Here is a 17,204-nt window from a genome sequence, read left to right as displayed (position 1 = left end):
GATGACATTCATGAAATTCTAAAGAACGCTGTGGCGATGGCCATAGCTTCACAGTTACCCTGGGCATTGTGGCCTGTTGGAAAAGTAAACAAGATTCACAGTAATGATGGAGGCATCAGATTGGCTGACGTGGGCATCGAAGGACATGTGTGTACCAAACTGGTTCTTCAGTTGGTGATACTGCTTGCTCTCCCCATTGGAGAACAAAATATTCTTAGAGACTTTTGGAATTCTTAACACTCATCCTGGACAAATGGGCTGTAATCTAAAACATGTTGCTAACACATTCTGGGGCGGGCTGTTCATACGTGTTGTCACACATAGCGACACTGTGACGTCTGATGACATGCATCTGATAAAAAGAACAAGCAAAATGTATTTGGATTCTTGAGCCATCATCTGTTAATTTCTTAGCACTTTATTTTGACACTCATGAATAAATGGCAAAAGGTAAAGAATATTCAACATATTATCCACAAAACAAACACCAAAAAAAACAAAAAATAAATAAAAACACTAACACTTCCACTGAACGCAAGCAGTTTTTTTATTTAAAATTGTTTGACAATTACATTTAGTGTGTTACGTAAATATACTCAACTATAAAAATACATAACTGCATTTCATTTTTTTAGCTTTAAAAATATACATACTATATCTGAGGAGACAGTAAACACAAAGTTAAAAAACTTTTTTTATTATTGCTTCATTTTGTTCTCTTCAAATAAAATATTGTGATTTAATGAGTGTTGTTTGTCTACACTTTGCCACTTATTCATTTAAAAAAGCAATAACCTGTACATTTTTGAATATCAAATGGAAAAAAGTGCGAGCAAAAAAAGGATTAAATGAGAAAATAGCAAAGCAAAAGCCGAAATGAACGACAAATGAACTTCACTTTCATACTAATTCTGTCCACTATGTGGCAGCAGATTAGCCATGTAACACAGATAGTTGATTATTCTGTTGGAAGTGAAATGTCAGCTTTAAGCCTCTAGTTCTAAGATAATCACAGTTTAGTCATTTTTAACATGAAAAAAATGAGAAGTTCTTTTAAGTTTATTTGTCAAAACATACAAAAAAACTTTTCCACAAATATCTGCATTGTTTGAAAAGTACATAACATAACATTCCTTAACTTGAGAGCCTTCTGTTCACAATAGAAAACAGAATCCTAACTATTCTGCAGGTTATTGTTACTGAGGTTCAAAGTTCTGGTGCTGGAAGTTTGACAACTGAGGTCAAAGCTTTGCAAGCTCCTCTCTGACTTTTTTTTAATTTGTTGACCACCTCTGCAACCTTTAAGAATCAAAAAGTTGTATATATAAAGTAATGTCCTGTTGCTCTCTTTATTTAAAAAGGGTTTCCTTCTCACTCCACACGTCCTTTGTTTGGTGGTTAAAAGGCTGAATAAATTAATAAAAAAAGTCGTGTGAAGTCTTATCTACTTTTATTCGTGCAGTTTTAGGATTTTTGAACGTCTTTCGTGGCTCAACCTGTTGCTGTTATTTCATTTTATTTATTTATTTATTTAAATTTAATTTTTTGTCACCTTTAGATAGCTTTAGTGGTGGAACGGTCCGCGTGTTAAAAGTCCTCAGCTGATTGGTGGATATAGAATGACGTCATCACGTACAGCGGGACGGCTCGAAGAGGATAAACAAAAAGGAAGGAAGCTTGAGGTAAACAATCGCGGCAAAATTGGTTCAAAACTGCCATATAGGCTACAGTTAGCCCCCTTATGAACCCGGTATTTGTTGCTTAAGTATTTTTCGTTTTGCGGACACAATCATGGAAGACTCGTTGCTGTTTCGTATGAGTGCATTTTCCGAACAAGGAGGGAGAAAATACATGGAGGATGTTGTCGAAATAAGAATCGAGTACGAGCCCACGGCGTCATCAGTGGAAGATTATCCAAAGTCGCAGAGGGATGGAGGAACGGGGAAGATGGAGGATGAAGCCGCAAAGCAGCCCGTGGAAGCGCGTGGTGGTCCCGCCGAATCGGGACCCGCGACCGTGGCGTGGGTGCAGAGTCTATCCAACGAGGACAGCTGCAGCATCAGCTCCCCGGTGTCCAACCAGCAGCAATGCGCGGAGCAGACTGTTGACACGCGCAGGTCCGTGGCCTTTTTCGCCGTTTTCGACGGTCACGGGGGTCGCGAGGCGGCACATTTCGCCAGCGAGCATCTGTGGGGTTTGCTGAAGAGACAGCGGGGCTTCTGGTCGAAGGATCCCAGCGAGGTGTGCGCAGCCCTCCGGAAAGGATTCATCGCCTGTCACCACGCGATGTGGAAAGAGCTACGTAAGCCAGCACGACTCCTTCAGTCCAACAAATCACTTTTATATAACAAATCTGCAGTTATGGACGCAAAACTCGAGAAACGATGACATAAGCTGCATTGTCTAGTAGATGTCTAGTGATGAGAAGCAATGATCATAGTGAAACAAATCAGAATAAATCCAGACCTTTATGCTCAATTTTGTAGAAGGGTTGTTATTCCCTTTGACTCACCAGTCTGGAGCTTGACTTCCTAAAATACTTCATTTTTCTGTCAAAAACAACATGGGACTACTGGTAATCATGATAATAAAGATCTCAGTTCACATTCAGTTCAGATTCTGCAACTTTTAGAAGTTAAAGAGAGATCAGGACTCTTGATCAAGCCTAGGAAGGTGCAATTACAAAAAACCAGCTTAAACATGAATTACTTTTCTTTAAGTTGCTATGATCTCTTTTAAAAAAAGAAACAATCAAGACAAAACATGGTTTGGCTTGCAAGGTTGCAGATATTAAGAAACTTAATTTAAATAGAAATTAATGTATAAAAAGATGACATTTTTTGAAATAATCATTGTGGGAATTGCTATGAATGCAAACACCGCTCTATTGCAACAGGCTTCATAGCTGCTTCGATGTCCACAAATTGTTCTTTTTAATGCTTCAAACATCCCTAATGTGTTTTTGCCCACTGTTGTGTATGTTGTACGCAATTTGCGTTCCACTTCTAAAAAAAAAACAAAAATAAAAACCTCTAAACAGCCAGTGACAAAACCTTTCATGCAGGTGATATCAAAACTACGGTGGCTCTGAAGTGCAAAACACATCAACAAATCACTCAACACAAAACCAATTTAAAGATAACAACGATAACTGAAAAAGTCAAACAAATAAGAAAAATATCGTTTTAGTAACACAATTCTAGAAACCAAAATGTAAAATAAAACACAATAAAAGAGGGAAACAAAGCGTATCAGTAAACTGACGTATTTTCCAGAATATAATTTCACACAAATATCAGCCGATACCGATACTGACACTGACATGTCGTCCATCCCTAGGTGTGATATTTAATATGTTATATGCAATGATTTGTTGGTGTGATTTGCACTTCTGGGCCACCGTACGAAATGGATAATTTAAAGAAAGTGAATCAAAACATTTAGTTAACCTTTATATTATAGATTTGTGATTTGTGAAATGTCAAATGGGGAAAAGATGTAGGGTAAGAACTTTAAGAAGGGATTTACTTAAACCTCAATGAACCAAAGGATCCTGGTGTAGAACAGTGGACCAAAGTTTCTCCACAATGACGATGAAAACTGATCATATGGAATTGCAGTGTTTAAGTTGCTGCTCCCAAGGTTGTCTTCAGTTACCAAACCTAATTTTTTAAACTTTCATCTAAGAATTGGGGCTTCTTTTCTCAAGCAGATGCATGGCTTGATGCAGTTTTTCAGTGGCCGTTTTCACGCAGAGGCCGAAAACTGACTTAAACGTGAAGAGTGAACACGAGAGTCTTCAAATGGCAGGTTGTTTAAAAAAAAAAAAAAAAAAAAAAAACTCAGGAAAAAAGTAGAACTGTTTTTGTTGATCTAAGTAGTTGTTTTCCTCAAAAGAACCTTTTGGATCCCAAAAAAACGTTACCTGTTTAATTTCCATCTCCTTCTCTTGTTCCTTTAACAGCGACATGGCCAAAGACTATTACTGGCCTGCCCAGTACGTCTGGGACCACGGCGAGCGTTGTTGTGATTCGTGGAGTTCACATGTACATCGCTCATGTGGGAGATTCGGCAGTCGTGGTTGGCGTGAAAGAGAATGACTCTGATATTACCCTGCAAGCCCTTGAAGTAACACAAGATCATAAACCGGAGCTCCCTAAAGAAAAAGAGAGGATAGAACGGCTGGGTGGCAGGTTGGTAGTCAAACGCCTTTTCTTCTGATTTACATGATTGATGTTTTTGGCTGAAAGCCTGTAGGGCAGGGGTCGGGAACCTATGGCTCGCGAGCCATATATGGCTCTTTTGATGGTCACATGTGGCTCGCAGACAAATCTTTAATTATAGTTTTTTTTTTTTCATTAGACCAGTCCTTCTCGGGCGCGATGCGATGCCAGAGGCGCGCAGTAGTAGCGGTGCTTAGAGAGAGAAATCTGCGCCAGCGCTATCAGTTACTATTATCTATTATTTCACAGAGTTTGTACCAGCTGGAAACCTGTGAATTGACGTGCCTAAAACTGCGCGCTCCCGTCTCTGAGAGAGAGCGCGCAGATGCGGGGACGGGATGTGTGAGGGAGAAAGCAGAGGGTGGGGCTGAGGTGTTGTGGGGACAGGCAGCAGGTGAATCGCGCAGGGATTGTAAAAACGTAAAACCCGCTTCCCGTCACTCACTGCAGCGTGTGAGTGTATGTTTGGCTCCCCGTCTGCATGTGAGCAGTCTTTGTCACATCTACAGAACATTCAGGCCTACGATGACGTTTAAAGTCTCAACGCCTGAACGAAGCAGAAACTCACCACGTATCAACCAGACTAGACCATCAGCAAAACTACCACGAGAAATACTCATCATTTATTAGCAACAGCATAACTATGTTATTAAAAAGAATCCACAGACTTATTGTACTTTAAAAATGTTGAAATTAAATCAAATGCACACATTCATTTGTATATTTAGTTTTAAACAAATTGTCGCGGACTGAGTTGGATGGCTGTTGGGCCGCGTTAAAAGTTCTGGAGTTCATTGAACGCGTCAAGCAGAGATCTGATTGGCCCTCAGTTCTGTCGCTCAGCCTGTTGTTAGGTAGTTTGGACCAATGGGGTTCAGCTATGGGCCGAATAAGGGTAATGGGAGAGCTGCAGCGGTAGCAGGGGAAAATAAAGTTGGGAGAAGCGCTCTCGTGTCGGCGGGAGAGATTCAGGAGTTGCTGAATTAATTGAACGGCGTTTGTTGCGGTCTGCAGTAATCGGAATAAAGAACTTTAAAAGAGGTTAAGTCTCCGTGCCTCAGTGTGGGGAAGGGACACTACATTATTGTATGGCTCTTTCGAAATTACATTTCAAAATATGTGGCATTTATGGCTCTCTTGGCCAAAAAGGTTCCCGACCCCTGCTGTAGGGCCTGTCTGTGCATGTTGCCTTGACCTAGGTATGGCGATGTTGTTTTGCATTTGTTGTTGTGTTTCATCTGCAGTGTGATGAAGAAGTCTGGGGTGAATCGTGTCGTCTGGAAGAGGCCCCGACTGACCCATAACGGCCCGGTGAGGAGGAGCACGGTCATAGACCAGATTCCTTTCCTGGCTGTTGCCCGATCTCTAGGTATCCCATAAACCTTTTTTTTTTAACTCCAATCGTCCTAAATGATGGGTGGACATAAAAGAGCCACACTTTCTTCCCTGTTCACAGGGGATTTATGGAGCTATGACTTCTACAGCGGGGAGTTTGTCGTTTCTCCAGAACCGGACACCACTGTGATGACCCTTGATCCCAAACGCCATCGCTACATCATTCTTGGCAGTGATGGCTTATGGAATATGATGCCACCCACAAATGCTGTCAACATGTGCTACAATCACGACAAAATGGTGGTATGTATCGAGTCACATACACTGTTTTTCAAACCAGATTTTCAGACTAACAACAATTTGAAATGCAATTTTAAGCTTAATTTAAATTTTTTTCATGAGAAAAATGCGAGAAGAAGATGTTAAAAACATCAAAAACATGATTTTCATTAAAGTGGGTCTTTATCCAGGCTTCCACATTGCCCGTAAGGAGACATCTTTGATCATGATGTGCATTTCCTTTAAAAGTTGAGTGCTGAGTTTAATGGAAGTTTTTTTTCCTCATTTTCCTAACACCATTAAGTCCACATGCTCTTCAAAATAAAAGTCCCACTTTATAGCAAATATATGATTAGATTTAGGTTTTGTGATAATCATCAATAACTTCATTAACATTTTTTTTTTAACGTTCGACTTCAAATTCCTCCTAAATAGAGATGGTTTTTTAATCCTTTTTTCGCATTAGAATTGCTGAAATTGAAAATTCTCTTTTAGAAATGCATCCCGATTAAGATCGCCAAACACACAAATATTAGACAACCAGTCAAGCAAAAGAAAAATACAATATGTTGTCTGAAAAAACCGAGCCAAGACAAAACAGCAGACTAAAACCAGCTTCAAATCATTCCAATGCAAACTAATGTTTGATGTCACACACCTTTCTCTTCATCGAGTCATTGGATAAAATCGCCTCCAGGGAACAAGATTTTCCTCAATAGCTCACCTTAAATCCAGTGACATGTTTCCCTAATATGCTATTCTGATTGCTAAAACAATTCACACTGTACATGGCATTTAGGAAACACAAAATGCCACGTACACATTATGTAAAAGCACATAAACATATTCACTGTGTTGGCAGAGTCTGTGTTTATTGTTCATTTTTTTGCTTCTATTTGCAGTTGTTTGGCCGTATCATTTCACCTGCTTCCTTTATCTCTTTAGGGACCCAAGGGGATGTCTTGCGCACGGAGGCTGGGCTGCACGGCTCTGCTGTTCTGGAAGGACCGCATGCTCCGCGCAGATAACACCACCGTCATCGTTCTGGCCTTGCAGGAGCGTGAAGCTGCACCCATACCGATGCACCGAGATGAGATTCTCGTGGACATGGCTTCTGGAATTGATCGAATTCCTTTCCCCGGAACAACTTACAACACGTGCGAAGTCCAGAAGGTCAGCGCCAGTTGTGTTGTATATCCGTTTCAGGAACAAATAATAAACCAAAACGGGATACATTTTGGCTACACAAATATCTTTGTTTATTCTTTGCCATTCATTTTTTTGTCCTTTACATGTTTCAGTCCATTTTTGTCATCAGATCTAACAAAACTGGTTGTAGTTATCCAGTCGGCCATTGATTCACCAAAGGACTGTTTTTTTTTTTTTTTTTTTCGGGGTCAACAGGAGGAGCATGAGGATGGCATGTTTTATGAAGAGGATGAGATATTTGGAGAAGAACATGAAGGATGGACATGCCTGGAGTGGTAGTGAGGTGACTGCTTAGTAAGGAAAATGTGTTGAATTTCCAGGTTGTTTATCAGCTAACAAACCCCTTCACGATCCAGGCTGGTCTTGTTGCATCTGGGAGTGGAATGTAGCTGCTTGGACATTGGAGAAGAAAACTTCTCACGTAAAAAATAAATCAGCTAAAATTTGTGATCTCTCTACTCCTCTGTTCAGATTTGAACAGTATTTTTTTTTTTGGGGGGGGGGTTAAGATTTTGCCAAATTAGATTGAAATTGCAAGAAAAAAAATCTATCTTTTTTATTGCACATCACAGACATAAGAATAGTCAAAGTGAAGCTACGTCGCTACACGTCGCCCTCAGCAACACGCCTTCAAGCGACCACTTCCAATGAAAGGTCTATGAAAAAGCGCATCAATGTGCTTTTTGGGCTTTTGCGTTCATTCGTAGCTACGCAAGTTTCTACGACCATTTTCAGACTCTTCTTACAAAACATACTACTGAGCGCGTGTTCCCAGTTAAACCAGGTTGAACGTTGACCAATCAGGGACTTGGATTTTGCACATACAAGAATGTGCACTGTATGCCCAGTGTGAGCGCGCCTTAAAAGTGGAATGTGATCTCTTTTAAATACTAATGATTCCTTTGATGCAGCATTTTGGAAAATCTTTGGGACCTTTGATGCTAAACAAACACAACAGTTCTCTCTTTAACGTACCTGTGTGCCTGTGGGGGAAATATTGGGTACAGATGGCGTAGCGGCATGCACGTTCAGGAATACGTTTTTCGCAACACATGTAGCTTTAGTCTCATCTTAATTTTTGATAGGTTTGTTGCAGGTTTTGCCAAAAAATGACAATAACAGTATTAACAACTTTATTTGAATTTGAATAAATTATTCAAATTTTCTAAAACTTACTTTAATTATTGCTACTATGATATTTTTAATCAGTTGTGTTAGGACTTCGAGTAAAAAACACTTTTTTCTCTTTTTCTTTTAAACAATAACTAAATAACTGATCTGTTCAAAGTAAAAGGTTTAAAGTGAAAGAAGAACATGTTTTATTCTATCTAAAAGCTGCCTAATGCAGTTCATATTAAACCTTTTATTTTGAAAACACTGATAGTTTTAAATACTCCCCCCAAGGCAATATTACATTTTAAAAAGAGTTGGTCTATTTTTTCTATTTCTATTTTTCTATAAGGGGGTTTAACTGTGCGACATCAGAATCCAGACATCCCAAAAGAAAAAGTAGCTTTAAGAAAATAATTGTATTAACTAATTTATGCTAGAACATAAAACACATACCCAGTTTTTGAATTGCCTACCCTCACAGTGATGTTTTTCATGTATCAGTATTTGTTCTTTTTATTGTCTGCTGTTCGGTTTTTCATAGTCTGTTTAAATTAACACCTATATATCTGATGGGACGTCACACGTCACACCCCAAAGCAGAATTGTGTTGGAGTGTTTTCATTTCAGTCATTAGTTCCCACAGTCATCGGTGTGAATCATTTGGAGTCAAACTTTGTCTTAGAGCACTTTTCAAATGAAAAGGCCAGACTAAGAGGGTTGTTGTTGTTGCTCTAAAATAATAATTGTTCCTTTTTTTTTTTTTTTTTTTTTTTTTTTTTTTTACTTCTTCCTTTCAGATAAGCGATCCTGTGACTGCTCCATCCACATATAACGATAGCTCAGGAACTCTGCTGCAGGCGTTCGGCTTATACGAGGCCGCTTTCAGTGCCACCACTCAGCTCTTACCCCAAGCAGACTCTGTGAGCGCCTCACTGCCCCACCTGGAGGTTTCACCCAACGTTTTCGAAAAGCAAGACGAAACAACCTTGGTAGACTGCGCCCTCGTTGCTCCACCTTTCAAGAGGCCCCGTCGCTCCTCCTTGAGAACCTCAGAACCCAAATCTCCTCATCAGAAACCCATCAAGTCCTCTAATAAGGGGTTTTCTGCAACAACTCTGCCCGAACAGGTGCCTCGCTCTGCTGATCGAAGCGCAGTAACGAGCTCACCCGAAGAAGGCGACATCCTAGCGCAGCACCAAAGCTCCACTCTGTGCGTGTGCTGAATGTCACAGGCTCCCTCTTACATGTACATTTTTTTAATATAAAGTCTTTGTAACTACGTGAGACATGGGTATTGTAAAATGTGTTGCTGTGTTTTCTTTTTGTTCTTTGAGTATACAATTTTAAATCTTGGAATAGCCAATTTCAATCTATTTTCCTAAGTATTTATGGTATATCCAAATGTGTATTTTCATTTATTCATTAACTTTGGTTAAACTGAAGTAGAATTGAGGCTTTAAATGGGCTTTTTGTAGATATATGTTACTTTGCTAAGGAGAGATTTTATGTACAGCCTCTCTTCGGTATGGCTATTTGCTTAAGATAGAAAGAAAATAGCCATACTCAAATCATCTTAAAACACAAGAAAATTTGAGTTCTTGGGGGGAAAATGTGCATCCATACCATTGTTGGTTGGTTTTTATTACATCATAAGAAGTTTGAAACATACATTGTGCATCCTGGGGAGTATCAACAGCTAAAGGTGTATTTTATTAAGCGATTTAAATTTTAAATTGTGCTTTCCTAAGCGCCTTCGCTAAGTTATTGATTTTTCTAAATGAATAAATCTGAATTCATGCTGTAATAACACTAATTTTACTTGTTGTCATAGGATAAGAACTTTTTGGCCTTAGTGGACGTCAGCACCTTAAAAAACAATGATTACCTGCTCAGTGCACAACTTCAGCGTGTCTTCCGTTACAGTTTCCAATGGAGTCGTTTGCAGCCATACGTGTGCTTTAATCTGCCATCCACTCAAGTCACTTGAGAGGGGTCAAAAGTTGTGCATTTGTGTTCATATGGCAGCTCAGTTCAACCACTTTTATGGGTTTTTTGTGTTTGTTTTTTTCCAAATATCGTTGCCTTAACACCAATCAGTGTGAGGTACTGTTCATAAGCAGGACCTAGAGGATGAGGACGGGGAATTATCCCAACGTTGGAGTGATTATGGTGCGGACTTCATGCCCACGTCAGTCATGCCTCTTCAGTTTGTTCCGTTGTGTGAGTTTTACTCCCCTTCTGCGTGCTCCATCTTACTTCTGTTTTGCACATTTTCTTTTTGTATATTTTGTCAATATGCAATGAAAGTTTGTACAGTACCAAATTATGCAAAGAATCGGAGATTCAGAATAGTCACAAAGAGGAACGTGAAGTGCTGTGGCAGTCATGCATTGATCAGACTTTATATCCTCTGCATCCAATGTTCAAGTCTTACTGTAAACGTTGCAGTCTTCAAGTGGCTTGACCTGTTACGTATGTCTTGCAATAAAATTCCTATTTTGGAAACCGTGTCTTTTGTGTGGTGTTTATACATACGTGTCTTATGTGTAAACGTGACTTTGTGTCCATTGTAAATACAGTATTTGTTCAGTTTTCTCAGTTATTAAAATCAGCATCATGCACTTAACAATATATATCAGAAGATGGCAGCATTTTAAAGCCTTGAAGTACTTTAACTGGCCTTTTTTGTTACGTTTTTTTTGTCAAATTTACAACATTATTCACTTTTAAGATAAAAAAAAGATGTTTTTCTTTATACTTCTAATATTCCATAGATATTTTATTATATATATGATCAGTTCTGCTTTGGCCTCAAATATCAGTATTCAATGGAACATATTTCCGTTTAATATTAGAACAACTTTGCAATTTATTTTTTTGTCAATCTGAAACTTGTTCCTCCTCTACAGTTTTAAAGAACTTTTTTTTCTACCAATCAAAACGCTACAGATGCAAAGTTTGAGCATTTTCATTATTTAGGAAAGTCCTGTTAAAGTAAGAAACTACTATTTGTTTTAAGTCCAGAAGACACCATTTTTATATGGTGTTTTCCATAACAAATGTAAGTCCTGCCTTAAAAACACTTAACCTTTAAATTTTGTATAATTTGCAAATCAGATTTAACTTACTTTATGAGTTGGATGTCTCATAAACGTATTTCTTTGCGGATGTTTAGCATAGTTCACTATGTGTAGTTAACAGTTGAAGGTTTTTCTATTAAACCATGCCTTAAATCTGATTTTTCTTTTATCAATAATTGGTCTTTTTTAAATTGGCATGCTCATCTCATCCTAACGGAGTGTTAACTCCTCCTTCTCAGGAGGAAAACAAAAGTTGTGGGTTCATCATTAATCCATTTAACCTTTAGCCTGGTGTCTTTCTTGGATGTAATAATACTGCAAATAAAGCTCTGTCAAATTATGACTGGACCAGCTTTAGCGTCGCTCAAGAAAACTGGGTGGAGCCCTAAAATACTGAGTACCTATTTTATCAAAAGCCACCTTTAAAAAGTGTGACAATTTTTTGCAGAACTTTACTTAATTGGTAATAAATATAAAACACATTCATTTAGATTTTTTTTACGAGTTGTCACTTTTAATTTACAAAAAGTAATTCAAAACAGGAATTTCTTCACGTCCTTTGCTTGTGTGCTTTATGTGAATAAAACCGATTAAATTCTACTGTCATATCGCACATTTAAACTGTGACCCAAGATTGTACGTTCTCGTTGGGGAGTTGGATTTAGAGGTATGGTGAGGTTAAGATTCTTAACTGCCGTTAAGTCCTGCAGTTCTTTCCTTCTAAAACCTATTTCCCCTCACACCCAAGAGGTTGAAGGTAGGTTTGTATAATTCACCACCATCTGGAGAATGTTTAATTGTAAAGATACCCAGCATTTGTTCTGTTGTGTCTGGTCTGTGTCATAAGGAGAGCCGGGAACACAGTTGAATTCTAAAATCTCACGAGCTCACCTGACGAAGGCGACATCCTAGCGCATCCTTGAGACAATTGGGTTAATGTAAGACACTCTTGGGTCAAAAGATTTGGGTAAATTCAATGCACAAATAGGAGAGTGGATGTTAGTTTGTGGCTTTCAAACCGTAGTACATTTTACAAACAGTGGGTAGGTGTTGCTGCAAAATAATAACATTCTCTGACGAGAATACCTTTGTTGGTGCAGTTTTGCCACTGCTTATAACCACACATGAGGACTGTATTTAATCCACACTAATGTGTCCTTGTAGGCCTGTCTTACTTTAAGACTTCCATCTGACCTCCCATACCTCATAAGACTCTTACTCTGATCAAATCTCTGAAGCTTGGATTTTAACGCTGTCGACGGTCAACAGAGTGCAGCCAAGGCGGGAAGACCCGACACTTACAGTGAGAACCTGTGCAAAGATACCACATTAGTAATCCATCTGACCTGAAGAAGGGGCTTTTTGACACTCCATATAGTCCCTGCCTACACTGCAGACAAAATTAATTATATACATACATACACACACACACACACACACATATATATATATATATATATATATATATATATATATATATATATATATATATATATGTATATATAAAATTCAGTACTTGATTCTTTCTTATTTGTTACAACTTGCTTGAAAAAGTAAATATTGATGTTAATAGGATCACTTTGACAACTATTGTTAATGACGTGTTAGTGTCTCAGTAGCGTTTTCAGTTATACAAATTTGAGTCACATACTGTAGGTACATTTATTTTTATGTACATGTGAGAGCTGACATTTGTTGTTTAAGTCAAGTTTTGCGTTCAAGTCATATTCACCTTTCGGTTTAACACCGGACACACAAGCCCATATTTTATCCAGGCTTGGGACCAGCACACGGAGACCCAGACTCCTTGTGGATAAATATTTAGCCAGAAGCCAAAGGTGTGTTGCCAAGGACCCCCACTGGATGAAACTTTTCGTGCCCCCTGGGAATCAAATTCTGTATTTTTGTGTTCTGTTTAGTAAGTTTCTGTGCAGGCACGTCCTCCATGTGCACTCTGGGATTCGTTTTTTATCATCCACTGCTGATTTGTTGTAGTTAACAACCACTTTGTCAATATTTTTTTGTGGTTTGCAGTTGATAAACGGGTTTTCATTTTTCCATCCCCAAACCCTGGTCACTGCACAGGGAGCATGTGCAGTGCCCCTTGTGTGCAGCCTAGGATATGACACAATCAGAGTGTAGTTTATGTGGGTGTAACACAGGTGTCCTATGGGCATTTACATATCACCTCTACATTCCGTGCATGTGGGATTTGCGCAGTCAGCAAGGAGCCACCTTATGAACAACTATGAACCTAATGAATGTGGTGCGTAAAGAGCACCCTAACACAGCATCACACGTGCGTCATAAGTGCGAGCAACTTACATTATTCTTTCAAATGCTTCACCATACACATACCAGACATGCAACAATCATTCATTCCATTGTTATGATGTCCCTTAAGGTGGCCGCACGAGTCTTAGGGGAACTGCAAGACACTCCTGGAATATCCTTAAGATGTGGCTGTTTCTCATTACAATCCTCTACTGGCCCGAACAATTCAAAAAGCCTCAATCCTGGTCAACCACCCCAAACAGGGCAACCCCCCCCCCCCCCCCCCCCCCCCCATACGGATGCATGTGATGAAGGCTTTAGGAGAAGGAGCAAATATATGAAAACAGAAAAAATTTGCACACTTCTTTTTTAAGAGGTGTCCAAAGCCATATTTTTATTTCCATGATGTGGCTTTGGACAGAAAGGCAGCTAGGTTTTGTACAGAAGCTTGTCACAGAGACTCTGCAATAGACTGACAAACTGTAAAAGGTTTCCCTTCATTTGGTGTGGCTCCAGGACCCCAACTAGTAATAAAGCTGGTAATAAAATAGATGCATAAATGTTACAGTTTAGTTTTGGCTTTGTTTTGTTTTTTTGGAGGAAATTTCAATAGAAATGTCTATAGAAAAATACATAAAAAATTAGATACTTTTTTTCTATTGAGCTTAAATAGGCTATACTTTGTGTCTTATTCTATAAAACATGTTTATATGTAATCAACCAGGACTTCTTGAAACTACTTAATGTGCAACGTTTAACTAAAAGGCATTCGGACCTGTACATTTGAAAATGTATATTTCCAGAAGAATTTCTGCTAACGCTTTACAATAAGATCCTCAATAAACTACTTATAAGTCATTAACAAGTACGAGAAATGTGGTATTAAGCTGCTTATAAAGACATTTATTAGCATAAATTAATCCTATTCACAAGCTATTTATGAATTGCTTGTATGGAATTAACAAACAGTTTATTGAGTGTTTTGCAGCCCCCCAATCTAAAGCGTGACCAAATAGGGGGTAATCTTTACAAGTCATTTATAATTTGCGTGTGGACAGTTTATGCCCCTTGGAAAGGGCAGATTCTGAGCGCAAACATTTTGAAGTTTATTAAAATTTGTTTAGTTCGAAATGTTAGAAGGCATTAAGGCACAATCTGTAAAGAACAGTACGTGTGTCTCTTCTTTCACATTGTTGTTGTGTTGTGTTGAAGAGTTGTTATATGTTTGTGGCTTTAGTTAGTGTTATAAAGGTCATTCATTGTTCATATTCTGTACTTTGTGGTTCTTTGTGGCAAAACATAGCCCACAGTTTAGGAGGCTGCAAATCACTCAAACTGTCAATGAAGGTTCTCGTTCATCCAGGTGGTTTAGTCTGGAGGTTGAGTCACATCAGCTGGACATAAAAAAAGTAAGTCCAACTTGACATGGGAACTGCCAATAGATTTATTAATCCCATACAAGCAATATGGAATTTTTTCAAGTGTAAAGTTCACTTTTAGAGGAAAAAAATAAACCTAAATATATATATATATATATATATATATATATATATATATATATATATATATATATATATATATATATATATATATATATATATATATATATTACAAACCTTATTGCACCTTATGCCATTTTACTAGGATTCACTTTCAGGTATGCAATAAGAACATGATTGCAAATATCAAATACTTATATGTATACAAAAAACAAGAATAGAAATAGAAAAAAAGCCAGGGGGTTAAATTCCATGAGAAAATTTTGAATTTATCACATACAGACAAGGTTTTGATTGCCTTTTGTCTTCTCAGAATTACGATCACTAATAATATACTGATTTAACTCCGAACGAATACAATGAAACAGGGTTTTCCACCAGAGAATTTACATTTATGAAGATGAAATTTGGCCAAGATGAGCAAGAGATTTAAAAGTAAACCAGAGTCCATTTGTGTGTTTTTTTATATCAGACATCTTACAAGACATCTTACAAGAATAAAACAGAACAAGAATCAATTTATCATTAATGAAATCACATCTTCTGCCAAAACACTTTAACTTTAGGACAATACCAGAAGAGATGGATGACTATTTCAGTGGATTTGCAGCAAAAACTACAAAGTGTATCAATGTTTAATCTAAATGTATTTTGAATAAACATTTTTTCTGGGTAAATTCTGTAAGCAATTTATAAATGACTTGTAAATTTGGTCACGCTTTAGATTGGGGGGCTGCAAAATACTTAACAAACTGTTAAAGGAACACTGTTAATATATTTATTAATCCCATACAAGTAATTTATAAATAGCTTGTGAATAGGATTAACAAAAGCTAATAAATGTCTTTATAGGCAGCTTAATACCACATTACTCATGCTTGTTAATGTCTTATAAGTAGTTTATTAAGGAATATTTTTATGTATTTATAAAAAGCTTATTTAAACTTGTAAGTCAGTTGTAAGACATTTAAAAATGCTAATTAATGTACTTATAAGCAGCTACTAAAACATTACTAGTGCTTGTTAATGTCTTATAAATAGTTTATTAAGGACTCTTATTATAAAGTGTTACAGAATTTATTTTTTAGTGAGCCTCTTTTTCAAAAAGTTTAAAAATACCATAAGAAACAGATTAAAATGACATTTTGAAAGAATGTACAAGGCCTGGACAAGATTTATCGTAAGGCCACACAATCAAACACACTCACAATCACATTCCGCCCCCCTAGGGATAATTCAGAGCAACTAATTAACCAATGAAGCATGACTGTGGGAGGAAGCTGGAGAACCCAGAGAATACCCACACATGCATGGGCTGAACATGCAAACTCCACACAAAAAGAACCCAGCCAGGACTTAAACCAGAGGCCATCTCGCTGAATTTCAAGGCACAGGCAGGGGCCAGAGGGGGTCTGGTTTGAGGGCCACAGGAACTCCACTCAGCTCTTTGCAAATGATGTTGTCGTGTTGGCTGGGATGAAGGTCAGCACTGCTAAGTCTGAGGCCTTGGTTCTTGACCAGAGAAAGGTTGTTTACCCTCTCTGGGTGAGTGGAGTATTCCCGCCCCAGGTGGAGGAGCCTAAGTATCTTGGGGTCTTGTTCACGAGTGAGGGAAGTTCGGAGCGTGAGACCGACAGATTGGAGCGGCGTCCGCTGTCATGTGGTCGCTGTACCAATCCGTTGTGATGAAGAGAGAGCTGAGCCAGAAAGCAAAGCTCTCAATTTTCCGGTTAATCTTCATTCCAATACTCCCCCTATGAGCTCTGGGTCATGACCGAAACCACAAGGGGAAATGAGCTTCCTCCGTATGATGGCTGGGCACTCCCTTAGAGATAAGGTGAGAAGCTCGATAACCCGTAGAGAGCTTAGAGAGCAGCTGCTCTTCCACATCGAGAGGAACACGCTAAGGTGGCTCTGGCATGCCTAGGGAGGTATTTCAGGCATGTTCCACTGGGCAGAGGTCCCGGGGAAGACCCAGGACACACTGGGGTGACTACTTCTCTTGGCCCTGGAATCCCCCTTGAGGAGCTGAAGGAAATGGCCGTGGAGAAGGAAGTCTGGGCATCTTTGATTAGACGGCTGCCCCCCAGCGAATATGTTCACTGCTTTTAACTGCTTGACAAAACTTCCTTTAACGGAAAGCAAACAAATTAAGATGAGACACAAATGTGTTTTAATGAACTGTGAATTTT

At 38.6% G+C, this 17,204-nt stretch overlaps 1 protein-coding gene across 3 annotated transcripts; it reads left to right on the top strand.

The window, feature by feature from the left end:
* Window positions 1-1,590: 1,590 nt before the first annotated feature.
* Window positions 1,591-10,664, top strand: LOC101156348 (protein phosphatase 1D). 3 transcript variants are annotated; one of them, XM_023962597.1, is made up of 7 exons: window positions 1,593-2,302; window positions 3,965-4,193; window positions 5,468-5,592; window positions 5,680-5,861; window positions 6,783-7,010; window positions 7,242-7,340; window positions 8,957-9,068. In XM_023962597.1, exons 1-6 carry the CDS (start codon window positions 1,792-1,794, stop codon window positions 7,323-7,325), a joined length of 1,359 nt encoding a protein of 452 aa, XP_023818365.1. In that variant the 5' UTR covers window positions 1,593-1,791; the 3' UTR covers window positions 7,326-7,340; window positions 8,957-9,068. The 3 variants fall into 3 exon arrangements, with proteins under 3 accessions (XP_023818363.1, XP_023818365.1, XP_023818364.1); XM_023962596.1 differs by having other exon boundaries at window positions 1,600-2,302; window positions 7,242-7,329; window positions 8,957-9,071; XM_023962595.1 differs by lacking the exon at window positions 7,242-7,340 and having other exon boundaries at window positions 1,591-2,302; window positions 8,957-10,664.
* Window positions 10,665-17,204: the final 6,540 nt, after the last annotated feature.

This window comes from Oryzias latipes, chromosome 14, assembly GCF_002234675.1.
Source record: "Oryzias latipes chromosome 14, ASM223467v1".
In the NCBI taxonomy this organism is placed as follows: domain Eukaryota; kingdom Metazoa; phylum Chordata; class Actinopteri; order Beloniformes; family Adrianichthyidae; genus Oryzias; species Oryzias latipes.
This window is presented reverse-complemented; position numbering and strand designations above follow the sequence as displayed.

Coding starts and splice junctions, on each gene's coding strand:
- LOC101156348 (XM_023962595.1), top strand. CDS start 1,792: ATGGAAGACTCGTTGCTGTTTCGTATGAGTGCATTTTCCGAACAAGGA. Junction 5,593..5,679: donor GGCTGTTGCCCGATCTCTAG/GTATCCCATAAA, acceptor CCCTGTTCACAG/GGGATTTATGGAGCTATGAC. Junction 7,011..8,956: donor ACACGTGCGAAGTCCAGAAG/GTCAGCGCCAGT, acceptor TCTTCCTTTCAG/ATAAGCGATCCTGTGACTGC.